Raw genomic sequence first — 17,012 nt, forward strand, 5'->3', positions numbered from 1 at the left:
AACGGTACTTTCCACTACTGAGCAGAGAGAGGAGAGATCCTAGGAGCTCCCACCTTTGGAAATTGGAAGGAGTAGGAAAGAGCTCACGGAAACACAATTCTGGGACCTCCCCACTCTGTTGATATGCAATGCAACCAAAAAATTGAGGGGCCATCCCAATACTCAGATCAAAATGCATTAACGTGCCTGAAAAGGTCACTATGAAGTTACTGCGCAACTGCCCCGGCTGGGAGAAGCAGATCCAACCACCACAGTCGTAGATACTTTGCTGCCTGACATTTTGTTCGTTCCCTTATTCCACTTTTCCCTCCAACAAAATCCTTAGCCATCAGTTGTTGTTTTTTTTTCATGTAATAAACTAATTCTTTAGGGAACCACAGGCAGTATTCTCTGTGGTACCAATTAGACTATTCTACTTGTGTGGATAAGAGTGAGGTCTTTTCTTCCCACTGTGACCTCTACCCACAGACACCCTCCTGATTCCAATTATATGCTGAATCAAGCCTCTGGCATCTCTTACCTCCAGGCTTTTTGAGTTTTAAAATTAGCAGGATTAAATGACAACAGGCTATGAAAAACAGCACAGCCAATGCATGTTACCATGGCTACTGAAATTGTTTCCTCTCTTTTGATTTATAGATTAATGTAAGCACACTATTTAGCATGACTGTTTCACTAAATGGATGGCCACTGTAGGGCACTTTAAGATCCTTTTCTATTAGGGCATTTAAACCATAAGAAAGTTTAAAAGCGTTTTCCTAGAGGAGTACAGAGTCTCCAATAAATACTTCCTTTGGAGGAATCAGTAACTTCCGTCAGACATTCGCCATAAGCAATCAAAAGCCATCTCTAGTTCTCCCATATGTCCACTGAAGCTGGTGCACATGACAAGTTGCATGGGGAAGTGATGGAGAAGTTATGCTGAGATTACAGAAAATAAATAATGATAGCCTGCTGTTGGATAAGTACGCAAAATATTTGTCTTGTGCCCTCCACCAAATCCTCCACTGTGACACATGCCAAGGTCACACCACTCTTGTCTTGAAAGGGCTTAATAAAATGAAAGGACACTTAGGGAGATAAACGTACAGAGGTTTGATATTTTTATGGGCTTTTATAACCTTTAAAGGGTGATCTGACACAAGTTTTAAGAAAGAATGAGATAAAATTCACTCTAATCTACTCTCAGGAGTCCTTTATGGGGAAAGATTTCACTTGTATTGTTCGAAAGGAATTATCTTCATAATGGCCTGAGTTTTCCTAGCAGCAAAGAGCTACTGTAAGCTCTCAGAGTATGATCTAACCATTTTGGAAGTCGAGGTGATTTGCTATGAAAGAATGGTATCAGATGACCTACACAACAAGGATAGGAAGGGTAATTTGACGAAGAGCAAGAAACCCATAGGCAGATGGCTGTCCCCCTGTGAGCTGAGTCTGCAATGGAGGATGAAGGGTCAAGAGAAGTTTCAAAACGTGTATCAAATAAATATATCTGTGCACATTAAGAAAAAACCCAAAAAAAAAAAAAAAGAAAAAACCCAGAACACCAAACACAGAGGTAACTTAAAATGAAAACATATTTGCATCAGAGGCTGGGTTTCTTGGAAGTCCAAGGAAATTCTGAAGTTTTACATATGGCGAGAATAACTAGGGTGATTTCATGAATAAGTCCAATGGCATCTCCTTGCTGAGGTCAGACAATGACTCAATGGAAGCAAAGTATGAAGGCGAGGAGAGACGGGTTATGTCCTACGAGTCACAACATTTTTCTCTATTTATAATATCACACCGAATATTATAATATAGCATTACACACTTAACAACTTAAATTCTAGGGGGATAAATATAACTCACTGAATGATGAGTAAGGCTGAAGCATGACAGCATGCTTGTACATAAAATCAGCTACTCAACTTTGGAAATAGAAACCACTTTCCTAATCCTTCTAAGATAATGTAAAATTGAAAATGTTTTGTCAAGATAGAAAGAAAAACAAAGGTAAATTGTGAACAACATCTTGTAGAAAGATCTCAAAGTAGTCCTGTAGGAATTGTGCCCTGTTTCAACCACCTTTTTTTCTATAAGAAGCCTCCCTTGACAAACGTTGCAAATGGGCTGGTACCATGCCATATCCATCTGGGAGCACCGGTAAGGACTTGCTATTGTTTGCTGGAGTAGAGACCATTATACATTCAGAGGAGAGGTATACTCTATATTTATTACTGACAGCAGGATGCCACCATGGTTTAACTCTGAGACTCAGAAATGGAATTCTTGTTTTAGAACAAAACGAGTAGTGTAACTTTGGTGCACACTTTCTGGCATCCTCTGTGATAAGCTAGAAAGAAGGTCAATGCAGAGGAAGAAGTGATGGGTTGGGAGAGTGGAGTTAAGGGTCTAGCCACATTCCAATATGGCGACTACCTTATGATCCTGCTTCTCCAAACTGGGGAGAGCTAATTTAGTAAGAACTTCAAAGGGCCATGGAGGCAACCCTGAGCCCAGGGCAGGGTTTGCAGATTCAAAAGGGTTTAAAGTTGTACACAAGGGATGTCCCGTGGGGCCATAAGATGCAGACTGGGGAGATGTGCAGTTGACTACCAACTGCAGCCTCCACCTCGCTCAGACCAGTCAATGAACCCATGTTGGGACACTGCCCTGCTCCCGGGAAGATCCCATATAATCACAGCTCAGTGGGAGAGGGTCACTGTGATTCCTAGTTCCCCACAGGGCAACACCAACAACATCTGTAATGCTGGGAATGACAAAGCTAAGTTCCCCAATGGGAAGAAGGTGCAAGAAGTCTGCTTCAGAGAACACATATAAAGAGAAGGGGAGGGCAGGCAATGGAAGCCCCTAGAACCAGCTGTAGGGGGTAGGGAGATGTTCAGAGAAACTTAAAAACCACTGGATTCTATGGCAGGAATTTGCAACAGTAATAGGTGTGAATTTAGTGATGACCCATTGCCTTTTCGTTTATACCAGGGTCCCTCCATTTTTCTTAACCCATTCCCAACTGATAATTAAAAATCTCATCCTCTGGCACCAGTATAACCTTTACTCCATCAGCACCCAGACTGAAAACCACCAATGACCACGAAATGGAGGTCTCTCCGGCTCCATTATTAACACCAATATAATCTGAATTTTAAACATTTAAATCTTTATTTGCAGGCCTCACAGGCTCCACCTTTTATCTGGTTACCCAAAAGACAAAAATACAACAATCTCCGGACAAGGAGCTAGAGAAACACTTGCCTTTGAAAAATATCGAATTAACCTTGAAGACAAACTTCCCAGAGCAGAAAGCCTTACTTAGAAGTGAAATCATCTGAAAGGAAAAATTCCTTCTCCTTAAACCCAATTCTAGGTTTCCAAAATGAAAGCCAGAAGCTGGGATAATCCTATGCCATTCCCATGGGAAAACCAGTGTGCTACAAATAACCATGAACTAATCGTCAGAGCCCAAATCCTCTGTAGTGTAGCACTGGGAAGCTCTCAGTTATGTCACTCAAGGTCTCTTCATTCAACTTTACAAGTAAGCTGCTGCTAAAAACGTTTCCCACGATAACTGAGTTTGTAAGAATCTCCTCTAACCCCCAGAGTAACCCTTCTGCCTCCTCCTCACTCCCCAGCTAAGCTTTTCTCTCATCTCATTTGACAGCAAAGTAGGAATCCTACTTCTACTGTGCATTATTTCCTTCTACAACTCACAGAATGAAGGGAGGATATGAGAAATGAGGTAGCTTCAGGTTCAAGGAAAAGCAAGGATCTACTTTCAAGCATGAATGCTCGAGGCAATTTCATTGTCAGTCCCGTAGCATAAGGTACAGTCACTCAGAAACACCCATGTACAAGTTCGTTCCCTGGTCCAGGAAGATCCCACATGCTGGGGAGCAACTAAGCCCGTGCGCCACAACTACTGAGCCCGCGCGTCTAGAGCCCGTGCTCTACAACAGGAGAAGCCACCACAATGAGAAGCCTGCACACCGCAACAAAGAGTAGCCCCCGCTCGCTGCAACTAGAGAAAACCCACGCGCAGCAATGAAGACCCAACACACCCAGATAAATAAATAAATTTATTTTTTAAAAAATTAAAAACAAAAAAGAAACACCCATGTCCTTGATGGAAAGACTGTGTTCCACTGAAGCCTGTAACTAAGAGACTGATTTTTGCTGGGATCACTGTGCCTTTATAAATAGAAGCAACCACATTCAAAGTCACACTGAGATTTTTCAGAAGCTCTCCTTCTCATTTTCTAGAAAAGAGGGGGCTACAGAAACCACACTCTGGATTTCAAGCTCTCAATAACCTACAAAGATCAACCTTGGATCATTTGGTGGTACCTAACAACATCCCCAAAACACAAACCAAAATCATCTTACCAAGTTACAGATCATATTCTGGTCTGTCTGCATTGTGAATAATGTAGTGTCCTGTGGCTGAAAATTGGGAATAAAGTAGAATATTCAAAATTATTAGGGTTTCAGTTAATTTGCCAAAAAAGCAACAACAAAGGCATCATTTAAATTTGCTCGCATGAATTGTGTCAATAAATACATTATAAAGATTTCTTAGGCTCTTTTTATTTTAAATCAGAAAAGCAAAACATGCAGAGATAATTTTTTGACAGTAGTTATTCTAAATAGAAACCTGAGCTAGCAGAATTCAATGATCCGATGAGAGACATTATGTAAAGGGCAGTGTCTTCAGAGGCATCTTTGGTCTGCAGCTTCTCCTCTGGACATCAACATCGAGTTAGAATTTAATGGATCTAAGCCACAAATTTAAACGTTTTAAAATGTTGGAACCTTAATCTTACTATATCACTGAAGTGTGACTTCTATGAGTTAATTATGAGCCATAACTTAAAAACTGTATACAATATATTCATTCAGGATATGAATCCTAGAAAAATCAAGGTGGAGGAAATCTCAGGGAACAGTGATCTCTAGGAGAATCTTCATCAGGTAGCCAGGCTCATACCCTCCAGGAGACTGAAAGAATCTTTCCTGGGTAATCTGACCAAAAAAAATCCCTAAAGAATTAAACATCAATGGTTCCCCAAGAGAAAAGATGAGTCAGTGACATTTGGTTAAAGATGGTGGATTGAACACAGGCAATTACCTCTGTTACCTCCAGAATCCAAACTAAATAACAATATGAAAATTAATTTTTAAAGGCATAAACCTGTAAGGGTAAGAAGAATGGGAACAAAAACAACATCAACAAAATTCTGAAACTGAAAAGCAAATGAATGAACAGTAGGTAACTTGGGGAACCAAAAACATCTGTACCCTAAGTTGATGTAAGAAATGCCAAAAAGCAAGCCGATTTATTACTCATAAATCCCAATGGATCAAGAATTAGAAAGATGGAGACCACAGGAAATGGAAGTTAGGATGCTGCTAAAGACAGAGGAACTGGTTGGAAGTCTATTAAAAAGTACTTAGACCTGGAGATACTCTCATCTACCTGAAAACCAAGCAGTACCCTTTCCACCCCCGACTTGAGATTATTTTCAGAGGCTGAAACGGAGGGTCTCTGGACTGGCGGACACACAGGCATGTTAGGAAAGCAGCGGGATTAAATGAACATTTACATAATAAATATTTAGACATGGGCTCCTCCTCTCCCAACTTCTTCCCCATTCAACTCCCATTACACTGGCAGTGAGGCTTGTATCCCTGCACCCCTGCACCATACCCAGACAGGAGACCAGAAGAGTCTTCCCAGGGAAATATGACCAGCTCAGAAAAAAAAAAAAAGCCTAAAGAATCTGACACTAGGAATTCCTCAACAGGAAAGATAATCCTACAACCGAATCCTACAACAATACCCATAGTCAATGAGCTCTACCTACTTGTACAAGTCTCTCAGCTTTTCAGTGTCCCCCTCTTATTAAATACGAGGAGACAGCCAAGATCAACAAACATTTAAGAGAAGTTTCAAATATTAAAGGGAGACCGAATAGGTTTAAAAAAGTGGAAGAAACAAAGACTTTACAGGTGGGAAAAGACCTTTGAAAATTATTATTATTAATACCCTTGGAGATATAATGGAAGATGCTGTATTCATGACACAAGAAGAGGATGCTATTAAAAACCAAATATTCAGTAAATGAAAAGAGCTCTTGGAAATTAAAAAAATACATAGAAGTGAAAAATCTGTTGGAAGAGTTGGAAAGCAGAGAAAGAGAAAAGGAAAAAGCAAAGAAAAAGAAATAATTAGAAGACAAGCTCAAGAAGCCAGCATATGAAAAAAGAGAAGGGTTACAGAATGAGAAAACAAAAGAAAGCAAAAGAAATCATCAGTAAGAAAAATTCCCCCAAACTGAAAGACACAGTCTTTAGATTAAAAGGGCCTAGTACAATGTATGAAAATAGACTCAGACCACAGTACATTATTGTAAAATCCTAGAAACACTGGGGTATAAAGAAAATTACACAGACTTCCAGAGAGAAAGAGAAAAAGAAGGTGGGAGGGGTACATAAGGGGGCAGAGAGAGAGAGAGAGAGGGTTTCTTACAAAAGATCAAGAATCAAAATGACAATTTCTCAGTGGCAAGGCTAGGAGGTAGAATCGAGTGGAACAATGGCTCCAAAATTCTAAAGGAAAACGGTTTACAACTTGTAATATAATATGCAAACTAACAATCCATTATGTACATGGGAACAAAATTATTTTCAAACAGAGAAGGTCACAAATGCATGCTTCTTGTGCACACTTTTCTCAGCAAGCTACTGGAGGATGTGCTCTACCCAAATGAGGAATTTAACCCCAAATGAGGACAATTTGTGTCCTGAAAAGAGTGGATGAAACAGCCTGAAAACAGCCATAGCAGCAAGTCATAGCCATAGAATCCCCAGGTCAGACTGGAGCCATCCAGAAGGACAGTTTCAACCTTCAGGAGGATGAAACTTAAAGAATGTTTAATGTTTTAAACAAAACGAGAGGAGATTTCTATAACCACAGAGTATGGGGTTGAATTAGTAATAAGTACCTAGAAAACTAAGCAAACAAACCAACAAGCTCACAAACAAGACCCTACAATTATTTCCTCAAAGGAAAACAAAACGTTGGCATAAAAGGAAATGTAAACTTCATGACTTGAGCGCTAAGAGCATCTATAGCATCGTGATAATACCACCACTGATTGGCTGGCTGGCTATGACATCACTGGAAGGGCAGGAAGCAGAGAGAGATGTGAACTGGGACCATAGCAGGTTGAAAGCGCTTTAAGTCCTCATCTTCCAGAGAGATGAGTCCACAGCTAATGCTTTAGAAATCAAGAAGGAGCATTAGAAGAAAGTCATGCACACATATGGAGGTGAAATCAAAGAACCTGCTACAAGGTGTGAAAGTATTTTTCTCTAAGAAGCAGGAAATCAGGGGGTGTAAGATGGTCTGAAGTTTTTTAATTTAAAAAAAAACCTTATAAAATGTTGTTACTCTTTAAATGATGTGCATTTATAAGTGATAAATATAAACTTAAAAAATGAGAAATGAATTCTCATGACCCGATCTTTCAAAGGAGTTCTCTCCTATGGAAGAGAGAAGTTATCATCTCTCTCTGAGTTTGTGTGTTGTTTGTATTTGGGTGTAGGTGTGTGAGTGAGTGGGTTTTCTCTTTTTATAGGTAACATGGGGGAAAGTAGTCAAGCTTTTAAATGGAGAAATTCTGAATGTTAAAATTCAAAATTGTTCATGTCTAATATTCTGAGACAAAGCACTCATCACAGACAAGCAGATATTTGAAGTCTCCCTTGAAGAGGTTTTCAGAACTTATTCCATGAACTTGACAGCCATGTGGCCTGCCTTTCACATGGGTTACACCGTCCACCTGTTGGGACATATACAGTGAATGGGACAGTCCACTGTGCGGCCCGTCTTATTGGCCAGAGCCAACCTACAGTTTCTGATCTTCCAATGGCTCCTTTCTGAAGAACCACTGAAAAAATAAGGTTCCACATAGTATGGCTCTTATATAAATCTTTAGAAGGAGGCTCCTAAAAATCTCTTATATTGTCTAAAGACCCATCTCATTAGTTCAAAGCAATCCTATCTCCTCTTTTCCAACAGCTGAACCTAGGAGATCTCTCAGATAAAGACAACTTCTAATTTCTAGTGGAGGAATCATCAGAATTCCATGGTACAGCTAATAGTATTAACAATAGCTAACTAGAGTCAAGGAGCACTTAGTGTGTGCTAGGCTGCTGGGCTAAATCTCTACGTTCACATTTCATTTAATCTTCACAACAACCCTGCAACATTGCTCCTATTACTGTCTCCATTACTGAATTCACAAGAAGTGGGCTCAAATTTTATGCTGACATACTTAAACATTATGCTATCCCAGCAAGCAGAGGTCCATATTTTTAAGATTTGCACCATTCCCAACAGATGGATTTTGCCAGCAAATTGAAATCTTACCTGGGTGAATCCATTAAATGAACCTCCAGAAGGCTGAACAGAAATGGGAATCAGAGTACGTTATTTTTCTCATTACTTTTGTAGGATTGGTAAATGTCTATTAGACAAGTGGGAAAGTAAGGACCACCGCAAATTTTAAAATAATACAAAAGGCTGCTGTGCATGTAAATGCTTGGAAATGGAAAAGGCCATACTGTATTATTTTAAATAGGCTGACAAAAAAAAGAACAACATTATTTTTACAATTATTGCTGGTATGTGGCTCAGGGCTAACCAAAGCCCACTTTCTCAATAATGAGAACATGATTCCAGACAAGAGCCATGAGTGGTTAAATAGCTCGTTTTTTTAGCCATCTATAGATTCTGGAAGCATTTCCAGTATTTCTGTAAATACATCATTTTGATGAACAGCTATTATGAGATTTTATAGTTTCAATGGGCCTGGGTAGAAACATTTCATGTGTTTTTACTGGGGTGGAACCACTTTAGGAACAGTAAATCTGTCTGTTTTATATATATTTTAGAGCTTGAACAATAAAAATGAAAGTAGAAAGAATAAATACAGTAAATAGGATGGTAAAGTAGACACTCATTAGTTTCCAACACCATCATTCTGCTTTTTGTGTTGTTGTTCTGGGGGTTTTGTGTGTGTGAGTGGTTTTTTGTTCGTTTGTTTTGTCAACCTATTTTGTGTTTGGTTTGCACAGATTTCAAGAGGTACATGACAATCTGTCAAGGAGATGAAGCAGATCTTGGAGAAGATAGTGATGGATGATGAAGTCGGTGAGAAACATTAGGAAAAACAGAACCTACAGAAGTCTTTGGCTAGTCTATACTACAGACTGGGGTAAGTACCTCTTCTTTATCAGCCTCTATTTCTTGGTACAACAATCCATATCTCTGGTTAGCAATTTCATCTTCAGATAAATCTGAGTTGTTGGTGTCATTGTCTTGGGGACTAGTGGAACTCTCGGTGCTAACATTCTGGGAGGTTCCCACAACCAATGGTCTAGCTCTCTCTTGACTCTGTTCCCCACAGCTAGCAATGGCTTGTTCCCCACCTACATCTGCTAGTAAGTCCACCTCCAGCCCTTTCTTGCTACCAACTGTGTCTAAATGTTCCCAGTAATTATCTAAGCCTCCCGTATCTCTGATAGGCCAGTGGTTAATAGAATCAAGACAACTGGCAAATCCACTTGCTTGGCCATCTGGTATACCAGAGAATTCCAATATATCCGTATTATTCACTGCTGAATCCAAGCTTGGCTGCCAGATTTGACCTGGATCTGTTCCCCAAGAGTCTGGTTTTGCAATTCTTGGCAAGTTAACGGTATGGCTACAGTTCCCAGTCACTGTACTTTCAGGTTCCTCTATTAATGAATCTTCAGCCTTACACAAACCCCAATCTCTTCTGTTTGCATTAGTTCCCAGAGCATAATTAAGATCTGTCCTAGACTGAGCTGCTGCTTCATGTTTTATTGATAAAACAACAGACTGATTTCCATCTCTGTTACTTCTAGGCGCATGTAACACAGCCTCACACTGCATCTCTTCAGCATCTGCACTGCCCTGTGCTGAGTGATACATTACATCATGGTTAGGAGGGTTGATTAAATTTTTCTTTATGTCTTTTCCAGCTAAGTCCCATCCCTCTGGGCTGGCATCTTCAGGATTAGATACAGAGTCAGTCTGGAGAGGCAGATTCAAAATATCTGTGTGATTGGCAGGGTTAGCTCCAGATCCCTCTATAATTTCACAATTATTTATTACTACTTGAATCCCTTCACCTAGCCCTTGGTCTCTGTCACTCAACTCATCTGCTCTGTCTACACTTTCCATGTCTTTTTCTAATATGTCAGTTTTCTCAAGACACTTTTCATTGGTCTTTACACTTTCCTTATACCCAGCACTTAGATCTTTCCTAGTTTCCTCTTCATTGTTTTTTAAGGTCTCCTGGTCTTGCTCTCCTGCTGTCTTAAAAAGATCTACTACTCTGTTTCCTGTACATGCTCTCTCTTCAAATTCCTCTGTCCCTTCTAGGGCCTTGACACCAATAGCTCCAGCCTCTACCTTTTCATATGTCTCCACACCTGGCCAGACAGAATCTTCTATCTTCTGTTTTCCTTCTTCTTCTTCTGACTTTTTAACATCTTCTTGACTTTCTTTGACCAGGCCACCAGTTTCCATGGCTGGTATCTCTGAGTCAGGTAAATCGGAAGGATGATCCGTCTCCAAACAAGAAGCCCCAGGCGTGGGCTTTGGGGGCATCTGTTCTTCTCCACGTGGAGGGGCTGGCCCCAGGACATGCTCACCCTGCCCAGCTACACAGTCAGCAGCAGGAAGTATTCCGTTGGAAAATCCCAGTTCCTGCTCTGCTTCGGAGAGACATGCAGAGTCTTCCTGCGACCCACCCTGGGTAATTTCCTGGCTGACACTGTCTGTACTAGCATCAGGGCCCCAAATAATTGCACCTAAATCAATTTGAGATCTTTGAATTTCTTCGGTCAACCCACTGTCTGGAGGTTCCTCCATGATCAGGTTACACAGGGAAAGACTTTTTGAAGAATCAGTCTTTAGAGTGTGCAGAAAAGCAAAGAAAAAAGAAAAAAACACAAGATGAAATAGATCATGGTAAGATTTGATGAAAAACACAAAGCTCTTCAGTAGGGTAGCACCAGTTACACAAAGCTAGAAAGTATTTAAATTAAATGGCTTAAGGCTAAATCTGTGACTAACAATGTCATGAGAAAAAAAAAATGCTCATTCTAGATAATATACCACATATACAATGCATATTAAATACCAAAAAAATCCAGAATTTTCTGGATATTTACCTACCGGTTGTACCAAATCAGTGCTTGTCTATATGAGTGAAAAAATAATAAGAAATAAGCATAAGCATAATCATAAGGCAAGAGAAGAAAATTCCCTAGCACATTAAAATCCCAGGCTGTCCAAAGTCAACAGACTGCTGAAGACTTTGGCTTTTATTGGTTTGATATTAAGTTTTGCAACTTGTTTTATAATAGGAATGAGTTTTGTTCCACGATTGCTAAGACTACACAATTGAAACATGAAAAATGCCTCTGTCATTTACTAATATCAACAAGGAAGTTTTATGGCTATTACATGACTTTTGCTTTAGCAGACTCTGAAATGAAAAGTTTCCAATAAAGAAGCAAGCCTGAGGACACCAGAACAAGATCAAGCATTAGCAGCCACAGAATCACACAGCATCATGTGCTCTGATACAGTGTCAGAATAAAATCTCTCCCAAACTCATCCTGCCCTTGGTTCTGCCTTTGAGGTGGTGTTTGGATGGAAGATGATCCGATGTACTAACCACTCTGCCTGCCTGGAGGATTTTCCTTTTGTTCTCCCCCCAACCTAGAAGACTTGTCTGCACACAAAGAAATAACACTGAGGAGCTAAGAAGATCAAGAAATGTCAGCTATTATGCCCAGGGAGCTTCCATCTTACAATTTTGTCATCATTACCATTCCTAGCAGGTCTGTCCTCTGAATTAGTCAGCGCTCCTTCTAGATGGTAATTTTATCCTCTCTATACCCTTCCCAGCTAGGGAAGGTAAGGTGTGTAATAACTCCAACTAAAGATATGAAATATTGGAATAACCAAAATTAGCGTTGTCCTCTTAATCTTTAAAAAAAATTAACACAAAGTCGAGGCTAGAACTTTCCAGTGTTCTGAATGTCAATCCATGTATCCCTTTTTGTGCATATCCAAGTAAAACCAGCTCCCTAGAAAAGATGTTTTCGTTCAACATTTTTTAGCTCTTCTCTTGAGAGCTTTCCACGATGCTTTAAGCTCCTGTGGAAGGGAAGGGGATACTCATCTTTCTGTTTTAAGGGAAGAAAGTAGCAATGTCACCTCAAAAGACCAGGCTCATGAATAGTTAAATCTACCCAACTTTCCTGCTGCTGTCTCACTAATAAAGAAGAAAATGTGAACTCAAGTTGACTTCTTAAGACCACGTGACCAAGGGCTTCTCTAAGAAAGGGTAGACAACGGCCCTACACCAAGGGATGTGAGGCTCTATGTGGGTGCAGTCATGTCATTTTCTTAATTTCACAGATGTCACCACCACAACAGCCTGTTTGTGTTTTATTCTGAAGTCTAACTTCTGGAAGTATTCATCCTTGTACATCAGAGTAGCTGAATAAATAACATTAGCAGTAATATCTACCTTGTATTGACACATGCTAGACATTGGGCTAAATATTCTACAAATACTATCTCTAATCCTCACACAACCCTCTGAGGTCGGTGTCATTACCCTTACTTTACAGATGAGAATAACTGAGGCTTAAAGAGTTTTAGTAGAAGTTGCTCAAAGTCATATTGTTAGAAGAACTAGAGTCTACACTCAAATCCAGGACTGTGTGACTCTGAAGTTCAAATCCTCATTGACTAATAAGCTTCATTGAAAATAATAATGATAAAATGGTTCCCTGTGTAGAGTAGGCTCGTCCTTCACATTTTCTCATCCATACTTTCTGTGTATTCTATAAGCAATAACAAATAAGCATGCCTTCACTACAAAATTTCCTCTGGCCACCGATTATCACAGGAGGATGCATAAAAGGTAAAACACTGAATTCTTGCTCACCCGGGAGTCTGGCACTGACATTCTTTTCCTCACCATTGTTTCCATGTGCAGGTAAATGCTTAGAAACCATGAGGCAAATGATGATTGTTCTAGGGGACTACGTTGTCATCAAAAAACATCTGGGTCTTCTCTCCATCACAGATGAAATAAAATATAACAAGGTTCCCAAATGTCTAGCAATCCAGATACACCAAAATACAGAGTTCTTAGTTCCCTTACCGTCCATAGGTCCCAGGGCAATGTCTGAAAGCAAACAGAGAAACAAAAATACCATTAACAGACAAATCCCCAGCATGTAAAAAACACGGAGGTGACAAAAGTTCTTGAAATAAAATCATAAACATTTCAGAAACACTTAGTACAGCACTGTCCAACAGGACTTTCTTTGGTGATGAAATGTTCCATATCTGTGCTGTCCAATATGGCAGCCACTAGTCACATCTGCTATTGAACACTTGAAATGTGCAAGTGGAACAGACACAAATTTTAAATTTTACATTCTTATATTTAATTTAGATTTAAAATGTCCACATGTGGCTAGTGGCTACAATATTGGATAGCATAGGTCTAGTCAATCTGCTTTTTGCTCTGTGAGTGAAAACTATATCTGAACTATGATGAATGGGTTTACATTGACACACACACACACACACACACAGAAACACACACAATTAAAATGAAGTAAACAAGATGTCCAGAAATTAGAGTTTATCACATCTTTGAGGAAATGCAGATCCTAATCATTGCGGATGCTCTTTCCTCTCCCCACCCCCCTTACCAAATTCCAGACGATGACTTGTTAATGGTAAATGAATTCCAGAAAAGTAGTTCTTCTGTATGTTGAATTAGACGATAACACACAGCTCGATTAACTGGCAATCGTGCAAATTAGCAGGGTGCCCCCTAAGACATGGGTGAATTACACTTACTCCTGGCATTTTAAATATGAAGCTTATTGATCCTGGGGAATGAATCCAGATGGTTCAAATAACTTCCACTGTGCGTGGGGAAAGTGGGGGACACCTCTCTTTCTTATTTCCTTTGTGACTCAGAATTACAGCTAAGGCCACCTCCTTTTCTGCTCATGTCTTTGTGACTAGAATAGATCCATGCTTGAGCACTTATTTTGAATCTCCAAATGTGAACAGAAAATTAAGAGAGCCTGGTACTCCCATCTGAAGACTATGACACTGTCCAGATGGGATTACGGATGTCTGGTTTGGGTTCCGTACTACACAGAAGACGGGCCCTGTGGTCCCAGCTGAAACCTCCCCCCACCGCAGTTGGTCCAGACCTCCTGTAACGGTCCCACCCTGCAGCTCTGGGCAAGCTGGTCGGTGTCTGGGTCAGCACCCGCTTGCAGAACGACTAAGTGTAGAACGGCTCCACTGAAAGCCAGTTACAGGTACTTGGACTCCTTCTGCACCTTATATGCATTTTCTGATTCGGCAAATGGTTGATGTTTTCTTGCTTCACAGCCCCTTAAGAATCACAGCTCCTAGAAGCTCCTACACATCCCTGCATAATGGAGACAGAACAGGTATTTTCTCCAAAGGAAGGCAGCAACGGGAAACGTGTTTATCACTCCTTCCGATCATGAAAGGATGTGTTAGCTCGTGTGGACACTGCAGAGATCACAAGGTGAGGTGTTCTGTGAGCAGCAAGAACACAGATTACAACACGGGGTCAGATGGCTAAGATGGGTCCAGATGACAGAGGCTGCCCTACCCCTGGAATGTTATTTAGGTCAAGTTTAGCTTCTAGAGTCCAGATCTGGTTAACTGCCAGGGTGGCAGAGAATCGCATGCACCTGTATAAACAGGAGTCAAGATGCATTATTAGCTGAAGATCGAATCACACATTGTAGAGATGAAGCAGCTGTGATTAAGCTGCATATTTATGCTGGGAAATGGCTGAAGTGGATGACCAGTATGAAAGTTGTTGGCCATAGACATCACATCTCTCATCTGCTTGGAATACGGAAATATATTCTAAAATAACCGCCACTGGGGTCTTGTTCACTATAAATTCAAACTTCACAGAACTTGGCAGCAATTCACAATCTGACTGTATCTGCAAACCGTCTTCACAGATGTCTAATAAAGCAAAACTCTGGATCTCAAAATAAAATAAAATAAAACATGGGGTCAGGCGATGGGGAACGGAGAGCATTTCGAGTGAAGGGCAGAGAAGGTAGCAGATTTTAACAGCTCTGTGCTTTTTGTTATCTCAGCCTAGACTTTTCTTCTTAGCCAAAGAGGAGAGATGTGGTTAGCCCTGGATCACAGGACAATCTGCAGTGAGGTGACTCAATTACGGCCACTGCGAAGTTACAGCAGCTAATCACCTGGCCCGAGGGAAGGATAGAGGGACACACACAGCTTGCCCTGATGGCAGTAATACGTTTCCTCCAGAAACTGAGACCTTTGAAGATATCACCAAGGTCATTTTTTGTTTGTTTGTTTAGTTCTGAAAGAATCTCTTAGCCTTAAGTTCCATGATTCATGGCTTCTTTTAATCATGAATTGATAGAGAAGAGGTTTCTCTCCTGAGTCAGACTTGCAGACAGAAATGCTGTGGTATCTCACCCCCTGATCATCACAGCAGACACTGGGGAAACTTTCTTCCTGCCACTAAAGTAATAAATGTTGGAGGAGAAGGCAGAAGAAGTCCCTCGAATTCTGCTGGCTTTCTACACAATGAGTAAGCTCTGGAAAGGAGATGTTCTGAATCATATGTACATTCATTTTCTGCTTTGCTTGGCCACCAGGATAGAATCGTCAAACTTGCTGACAATGACTACATTAGCATTTTCCAAAGTGAGTTTTAGAGACCATTCCCATGAATGTTAAGACCGTTTCATTGAAACAGATTTCTGGGGTCAAACAAATCTGGGAAACCCTAAGTTAAACAAATCTAACCAGTTTTTTTAAATTGTAGGACTTCTTGGAGCCCTTATTATTCTAAGGCACATCACGAATATCTTAAAAGGGAATTAATAGAACTTCCTGAAACATTCATCTAAGAGACCCATTATTTTTTTTTTTGCAAAGTACCTTTCCGACTAGTGTCTAATCTACTTAATTGCCTGCTTTACTGATGTCTCAGATTTTTATTTTTATTTTATTCCAATACAACCCGGAGGCCTGCAGAAATCCAATCACATTCTGGAACAAAATATGGATTAAAGAGGAGTTTTATTTATTGAGGGTCACAGTGAGCTGTCTGTGCCCCAGTGGTTTACTGTATCAAGAAGGCTTCACAACCAGGAAGTTGAGCTGGGTCTCACTTCCTAAGTTGAGTTTTGCAATACACTGTGATTAATTAATTTGAAGTACATTGTACTTTCCAAGTACAATGTACTTTCCATTGGATTTTCCCAAACTCAAATGTGAGGCCCCGACCACATCAAAAATACTGAAATAAACAATTTCTGGGTAGCAAAAATTCTGAGTTAACTTCCTTCCATGAGCAGAGACAACTGTGAAGTAACTATATTCCAGAGGAATCACCCACAGGTCATGACAGCATGCACCACCAGTATCCCTCTGATAGACAATGAGATCATAATAACTACTGAAATGGGAAAAATGTTGAGAGGGAGGAAGTCGTGAGCAGGGGTAAGCTTGGATAAGCAAGGCCAACTGTGCATCAAGCCATGGTCAAGAACACATAGGCCATCATCATCATCATCAAGTTCAGAACTATCAATACTGAAAAATAATTCCTGTTGGGGCAAATCTCATGGTGATTTCAAACATGCCTTAATTTGCGAAGTATGAGGAAGGAACGTAGAGAAAACAGTAAGAAGATTAAACCCCAAGCCCAAAGAAACAGCCTTATTTTGGGAAGCCATAAAATGTATCATCCAAACCTGGACACTTCTGAGTACAAATGTGGTTCTGTGGATTACCATTCTGAGACGGATGATTCCTGGCAAACTGGAATGTA

At 40.3% G+C, this 17,012-nt stretch overlaps 1 protein-coding gene across 3 annotated transcripts in view; it reads right to left on the reverse strand.

Annotated features, from left to right (window-relative positions):
• AMPH (amphiphysin) overlaps positions 1–17,012 on the reverse strand; it is a 180,389-nt gene that overhangs the window by 25,963 nt on the left and 137,414 nt on the right. For 2 of the 3 annotated variants that reach the window (XM_059932887.1, XM_059932886.1), the window contains exon 13: positions 13,281–13,304. In XM_059932887.1, the coding sequence (XP_059788870.1) occupies positions 13,281–13,304 (24 nt within the window). Of the gene's footprint in view, positions 1–4,386; positions 4,444–8,434; positions 8,468–10,504; positions 11,006–11,272; positions 11,297–13,280; positions 13,305–17,012 lie in introns of all 3 variants that reach the window. The other variant, XM_059932885.1, reaches the window with a different exon arrangement.

The sequence above is a fragment of the Balaenoptera ricei genome, chromosome 9 (genome assembly GCF_028023285.1).
Source record: "Balaenoptera ricei isolate mBalRic1 chromosome 9, mBalRic1.hap2, whole genome shotgun sequence".
In the NCBI taxonomy this organism is placed as follows: Eukaryota; Metazoa; Chordata; class Mammalia; order Artiodactyla; family Balaenopteridae; genus Balaenoptera; species Balaenoptera ricei.